The 7,273-nt window shown below is 52.0% G+C and overlaps 1 protein-coding gene across 1 annotated transcript in view; it reads left to right on the top strand.

The window, feature by feature from the left end:
• IQCA1 (IQ motif containing with AAA domain 1) overlaps nucleotides 1-7,273 on the top strand; it is a 54,125-nt gene that overhangs the window by 10,396 nt on the left and 36,456 nt on the right. Inside the window, exons 3-4 of the mRNA XM_023523189.1 lie at nucleotides 4,175-4,281; nucleotides 4,454-4,555. Of these exons, the coding sequence (XP_023378957.1) occupies nucleotides 4,175-4,281; nucleotides 4,454-4,555 (209 nt within the window). The remainder of the gene's footprint in view (nucleotides 1-4,174; nucleotides 4,282-4,453; nucleotides 4,556-7,273) is intronic.

The raw sequence follows: 7,273 nt of genomic DNA, 5'->3' as shown, positions 1-7,273 counted from the left end.
CGTCCCGTGGGCCCAGCTAGGAATCGCGGTGATGCACACGACGGGGTCCCAGGCCTGGCCGAGGGGCCACCAGCCCTCGGGAGTGTCCGCAGCGAAGCTCGTTGGTGAAGACGCCACGGCGGCGTCTTCGGCCTGCGCGGCCACCCCCGTTCGTTTCGTACTCTGCGCCTCTGGCACCGACCTGTGGTTTTCCGCACCTTGGACTCGTCGGACCCTGCAGTGGTCACTTCCTTCGGAAGACGCCCCTTGGTCCCCATCCGCTGTCCGCCCTGGGCCGCCCTTTGCCTTTCCTGACGACGTGCCACTCCCTCGTCTTGTGGAGCCCGTCCCCCAGGATATCTTGAGAAGGAGATTTGGGCGCCATGTGCATCCAGACATTGTCCTACGCCCCCTTCGGTGACAGTTTCCCCCGGGGCTAGGAGGGCTCCCTCCCGCTCTGATGTAACTATGTGGGGAAAACAAGGGAGGAGGATGGGAGCCGGGTCTGAAGCCTAAACCTCCGAGGAGCCGGGCCGGCTCGTTGTTCGACGCCAGGAGGACAGAGAAGCAGCTCAGAGGGCGCGCGAGGCCCGGCCGCCTCACCCCCGCTCTGGGGGGCTGGGTGCTCCCACCCCCACGAGCCTGTCACGCTGGCACCACAGAGCCCGCGTGGCCTGTCCCCCGTGCCTGGGGTGCTTGTCCCAAGAGGCACCTGGGACAAGCGTCTCCCCGCCTGACCCTGTGCCCCACCCTTGGCCCCGCTCTGCTTTTGTCCCTGTGGCTTCTCCGTGTGTGTCCCTGTCTTCCCAATGGGACCCCAGGCCCGGGGGGCCTTCTGCTCCCAGTCCCTCGGGGGGCAGTGCCTGGCCCACGATCGGGTTCCATAAAGTCATGAATTTAACAACTTATGGATAAAGTATCATAAATTAGGTAGTGTGTGAATGAGTCAGGTTTATGAATACGTCCGAATTTCCACAGTGCATTGTGTAATGAATGAATGATACACGGGGACGAGTGTCCTTGGGTGATGGCACGGAAGACAGTTTTATTAAAATCTTTTAACACCCTCTGACTTTAATGTGCATGCATTATTTTGATAAAAGCAATAATTAATTTGGGGGGAATCTAATGCTCCCATGGGAAGCCAAGTCTTACAACCTGTGCCACCACCACCACCACCCCCCGCCCCCCTCACCAGAAAATCTCCCGAGACTCTCTGCGCCTTTTGTGCAATATCTGTTTCCTTTAAGGCTAAAAAAAGAAACCCACACAGTGGTCCGTTGGGAGCAGGACACACGAAGTGTCATTTCCTAGCTGGACGTTGCGGCATTTCATGAGTTATCTGCCAGGTCTCTGGTCCCTTAAAGAAACTAAATGTCTTCGTCTTTGACCTCTTTTCTTAAAAATCAAAGGTTTTCGCTTTCAAATAAAACATTAGCATTTTAATCGCTGAGATTAAGCCCCGTCCCTTGTCACACACACACACACACACCCCCCCACGTGTGAAAGCGCTTTTCACAGGCGGAGAAAAGCTCATTCTCTGCTGGAGGGGAGGGGGCAGGGCTTGCCCCTGGAGGACCGTGAATAACTTCCTGCATTTATAAGCGGCCATGAAATTCTTGAAGGGATTGAGAAGTGCCCTGTGCAGAAGTGTCACGTGAAGAGCGAAGTCTCAAAGGACGGCAAAGTCGTGTGAACGAGCTGGAGGTGTCGTTGGCACCGCTCGCTCTATTTGTAAAATCTGCTGCCAGCGCCAGGATGGGCAGACGCGTTCACCTCAGTAACCACATCTTGGTTTCCTTCGTGTGGACAGGTCCTTGTCCCTTCACTATTAAAGGCACCGCTTCCGGTCTGGGTGACTCTCTCGAGTGACTTAAAGCAATTTCACTTTGAACTAAATGAAACAGGTGCGTTTGCCGTTGGAGAAGATTTAGCCATCATACCAGGGGACCTCCGTTAGGAAGGAGCCCTTATGAGTTAATAGTACATTTATTATTAAAAAACAGTGCATGTTTAAAACTTTCGGGGGAAAGCTTACGATTTTAAACACATTTTTTTAAAAGCATACTATTTCTACATTCCTGTTTTCTGCAATTTAAGTTTATGCACTTTTTAGCAAATGCCCTAGAAAAAAGCGTAAATTAACTGTGCCTTTGGTGTTCCCGCCCCTGACACGCCAACCACAGATTCGACTTCTGCAGACTCAGGGCAAAGAAAAAGCTCAATCACTTATGACCTAAGGCAATTTTCACACCAGTGAGATGGTGTAGACGATTTATGCAACGTATATTTTTCACGCCCTAACTGATAAGTGGCAGGCGGGGGACCTCTGGCTGGCACCCACTCATGGGAAGTATGGCCCCGGCTTTCCGGCCATTGGCCGTGCACCCACTCCTACCACGCGCGGCCCCCGTCAGCCTTCTCTGAGTGCCCTCCACCTTGGTCTTCGCACTCAGTCCCAGGCGGGCCACCTGCCCTGTCTGGGTGACGAGCCCCGTGAGCGTCTCCTTCACGTCTTCCTGGCAGAGGCTGTTCCCGCGGTCGGGGGGCGCGAGGCCGCTGAGCCTGGGTCCTCGCTGGCCCTGAGGTCCAGGCGGGCTGTGTCCCCTCTGGCCCTGCTGCCGAGCCAGCGGTCCTGGAGGGAGTGCGGGGGCCGCCCGACCTGAGGGTGGCACTCGGCTTGCAGTGACCGTTCCCGAGCATCTCCGCGCCGGCGCCCGGGAGCAGTGTCAGGGCCTCGGCCCAGCTCGCTCACTCAACCTGCACTTTTGGGGGACGAGCTGCGTCCCTGCGCCCCGTCCTCCTGCGGCACCCTGTGCTGCGGGGTCCCGGCCCAGATGGCTCTCGGGGGACACGCACTGCCGCGCCGTCCGTCTTTGCTTTGCTGACGTGTCTGCTCCTTGGGCGCGGTTGTTTCTGGGGTATCAGGTGCCCCACGTGGTCCCTGCCCTTGGGATGAGAGCAGAGGTTCCCCCGACCCCTCGCCATGGGCCCTGCGCCGGGTCGGACGGCCGGAGCCCCGCGGGCGGTCATCCTGCCGTCGCCGGCTGTGTGTCACGTCTCCGTGCCATTTTGCTCTTTCTCTGCAGGATCTGCATCTTTTCCTGGGTCACGCCAGGTCCTGTCCCCGGTCGTTTCATTTCTTAGCTCTCCTGCCACCCCTGTCCCCTCCCCATCCCCTCCCCCGTCCTCTGTGACTATGCAGACTCCGCCCTCCTTTCTCATCCACTGGCCTACCTGACTTTTCGGCACCTTCTCGTCTCTCTGTCTGCATGGTGGCCACCTCCCGCTCTCTGTGCCCACCCCCCACGGAGGTTTCTGCCTGTGACTGTCGTTCTGTGTCCAGTTTAAGCCCCGCCCCTCTCCTCCGTCAGCTCCGGCGGAGGGCCACGCTCCCGGCCAGGCTCAGGGTCCCACGCTGTGCCCGTAGGGGAGACCGTGGCCGAGCACCCTCCATCCCACTCACTCACACCAGCACCTACCACCCTAGCCGTCACCACCGTCAGATGGAGGTGGGCCGCCTCTGACTGGGCCTGAGCCCGCAGCCGCCCTCCCGCGTTGGGGCGCTCACTGGGATTCCTGGGGCGCATTTCCCTAACCGTCCTCCTAGCTACCAGGGCGAGGCACGAAGGACGTGTAAAACATATATGACTTCACAAACATCCAAAAAGTAATTCGCTAGCACAGCTGCTGAATCGGGGAAGTCACGGGTACTCATGAGGCCGGCTTCGTCTTTTAGTAGGAGCCGGATAAAGTACTGGTGAGTCGAACTGGCAACAGAATCTTTCATGTTTTAGTGAATCGTTTGAATCATGAAAGTTGTATAAAACTTATTACAAAAATTATCACCCCACAAGTGTATAATTGTATAACCCTACACTTCACACACTGTGGTTACATTGTCATCACGCAGTAGGATACTGTGGGTATCACACTTTTTTATCTGGTGTTTTCGCGTTAGCGGTTTTCGTCTTTATTGTTTAGACATTAAATTCCACGAGCTCATTTCTTCCGTTTGGGAAGCGGAAGAAGAGGACACGTGCCTCCCATCCCTCCAGACCGTTTTATTCGAATTTCATGTCATGCGATACGATGGGAAACTGAACTTGCCGTTTATGTCGCAGTAACCGCTTTCATCGATCTTGGCGTTGGGAGACATTTTGATTTTCCTTTTCTTTATTCTCCCGGGGCATAGACATGTGGAAGGATAAAGACGAATCGTGGAATTTCCTCCAGGACTATGACCCGGAACTGATCAAAGAGGAAAAGCGGAAGGAACTGGAGTCGGAGATCAGGTTACAGGTAGGGCCGGGTTCTCGGGCGCTGGTGACGAGCCACTCGCTGCAGCGACGGCCCGTTGTCGCAATTTCCTCTTTATTCCCTACCCAGACTCTAAGCTATTTTTAAACGTCACAAAGAAAAAACGCAGGGAATGCAAAGTCGCTGAACACAGGGATGTTTTCTATTCACCTAGGTCGATGAGTTGATGAGACAAGAACTAAAAAACTTAAAACTAGCCGTGAACAGAGAAAAGGAACTTCTGGCCAAGACAGGAAAGAAGAAAGGAGGTAAAAAAGTGAGTAGCGCATGAGCACGGGGAGGGAGGAGGCCCAGGGAGGATTCCGAGGCGAAGAGTGGCCGCGCCACACCTACAGGGCGCCGCAGGAGTGCCACCTGGCCCGCCACTGGTCCCTGGGCTGCTTCCCGAGGACACAGGCCTGCCTTTCCTGAATCTACCTCTTGTCACCATGAGCCCTCGGGGCTGTGGGCTCGGGAGTGGTATGAATTCAACTGCCTGAGAGTTACCTCCCCGGGCCGTCCTCACTGCAGAGTCCTGTCACGGGATGGGGATGACGAGGGGAGCCAGCGCATGTGCTCCCAGTGCCCACCCAGCTCCCCTATAGGCAGGCCTGTCTGGGGGCAACGACAATAAGCAAGTTCTTTGGGGGTGGGGGGAGAGCGTTGGAAGAATTGAATTTTAAATTGCCACCGATCCATCTCACAGCAGTTTAGAGTAGCCAGTTGGATCCTAGTATTCAAAGTTTACTTACTAGGGCCCGCGGGATAATGCGAAAAATACATATGGGTCTCTGCCCCCCAGTTCCTGGCTCAGAGCCCCTGTCAATTTCTAAGGGGTAAGAGCACCTGGAGTGTTTACTGCTCTGATGAGCTGACTCTGGGGGGACTCCGAGGCCCAGGAGGGGCAGTGGTCATCAGGAAGACCAAGCCATAATTAGAAGCCTAGAGGTTTCAGTCTCACCCCAATTCTTGAGAGAAGGGAGACAGGCCGGAAATGGAGTATATAGTTGACCGTGCCTGTGCGAGGAATCCCCCATAAAAAACCCCAGCAGTGGGTGGGGTTCAGAGAGCTTCCGGGATGGTTGGTGAACACATCCACATACCAAGAGGACGGCACACCCCGACTTCACAGGCACAGGGCCCCCTGCCCTCGCGACCCTCCCAGACCTCGCCCCGTGCACCTCTCCGTCAGATTCTTTGCCTATATCCTCTATAACATCCTTTAATAAACTGGTAAATGTAAGTAAGTGTTTCCCGGAGTTTTGTGAACCATTCTAACAAATTAATGGAACCCGAGCAGGTGTCGTGGGAACCTCAGATTTATAGCCAGTTGGTCTGAAGCACCAACCACGATGTCACAGTTTGGTGTCGGTAACGATTCACAGCATCCAGCCACCTCCTTCGCCGCTTCCATACTCACCAGGCAACCTTCTGCTGACTTATTGTAGTTGCACGCTGGTTTTTCTGTAAGAGGAAATTCTACAGGGTCCGTTTTTCTTGACTATTATATTTCTCATTATAAGTTAATCGATTTGCATTACATTAATCAGCTGACATCCCCATGATGACAGCGCTGCTCCTGCTTCTCAGAGGCCATCTCTCTTTTGAGATGATGTGATCATCCTCCCTTGTAGTCACAAAAACTTTTAGGATATCAGAGCTCCTGGAGAAAACGTGAAGCTCCTCGAGGGTAAGACTCTTGACCGACTCTACTCTTTGCATTCCCCAGAGTGCCAGCATGTATAAATGCGGGGGAAATGCCATATTTAAACGGACATTTAGAATCTGATTTTGCAAGAAACACACGAGCATTCTACCGAAAAACACAGTATCGGAAATGAGGACTCTCTAACTGGTAAACAAGAGCGCGGACAGAGGAAAAGACAGGTTGAACTCAAAGACAGGGCAATAAGAACTCCAAACGGAAGCAAAGAAAGAACAGAGACTGTAAGGAGCAGAACGGAATAATGACTCATTGCTTCCGACTGGCAGCGAGGCCCTCCCACCCCCAATGCCAGTGGAGACCACATGCAGAATCCATCTGGATGCCCCTCCACCCCCCACCCCCCACCACCCAACGACAGGTCAAGGGGAAGGGTCTCAGGTCAATAATCTAAGCTCCCACCTCGAGGACCTAGAAGAGCAAAGAAAACAAAGTGACCAGAAAGAAGGAACTAATAAAAATAAAACAAAAATCAGTCAGACTGAAAATCAAAGACAATGAAGAAAATAAATGAAACCGAGCTGGCTCTTTGAAGATAATCAAAATCGATAAACCGCTAGTAAGACTGACAAAAAAGAGAGAGAAGACACGAATGATCAATATCAGGAAGGAAACAGAAGATCGCAACTAAAACAAACACCAAAAGAACGAGAAGGCCGCCAACAACTCCGCTCATATAATCTGACAATTTTCACAAAATGGGCCCACTTCCTTCAAAAACATAAACCACCACAACTCACCTAATATGAAATAGAAGATTTGACTAGCCCTAGAGCTATTAAGGAAACTGAATTTGTCATTAAAACAACTCCCAAATAGAATTTCCAGGCCCAGTTGGTTTAACTGGAGAATTCTACCAAATGTTTAATTTGCAGGTGACATGATCGTCTATTTAGAAAATTTCAAGGAATCTGTAAAGAAACTCCTAGAAATAATAACTGCATTCGGCAAGATTATAGAATGCAAAGCGAACATACAAAAATCAATTGTTTTTCTATATACTAGGAATGAACAGATGGGCTCCAAAACTTAAAATATGAAGCCATTTAAAATTATTCAAAAATGAAATACTTAGGTATAAATCTAATAAAATACGTGTGGGATTTGTATGCTATAACTACACAGTACTGATGACAGAAATAAAAGAAGATCTAAATACACAGACATACCATGTTCATGGATTGGAAGACAAAATGCAGTAAAAATGCCAATTATCTCCGCACCGATATACAAGTTTAACCCAATTCTTACCAAAATCTCAGAAAGATAGTT

This window comes from Pteropus vampyrus, unplaced genomic scaffold (genome assembly GCF_000151845.1).
Source record: "Pteropus vampyrus isolate Shadow unplaced genomic scaffold, Pvam_2.0 Scaffold381, whole genome shotgun sequence".
In the NCBI taxonomy this organism is placed as follows: Eukaryota; Metazoa; Chordata; class Mammalia; order Chiroptera; family Pteropodidae; genus Pteropus; species Pteropus vampyrus.
This window is presented reverse-complemented; position numbering and strand designations above follow the sequence as displayed.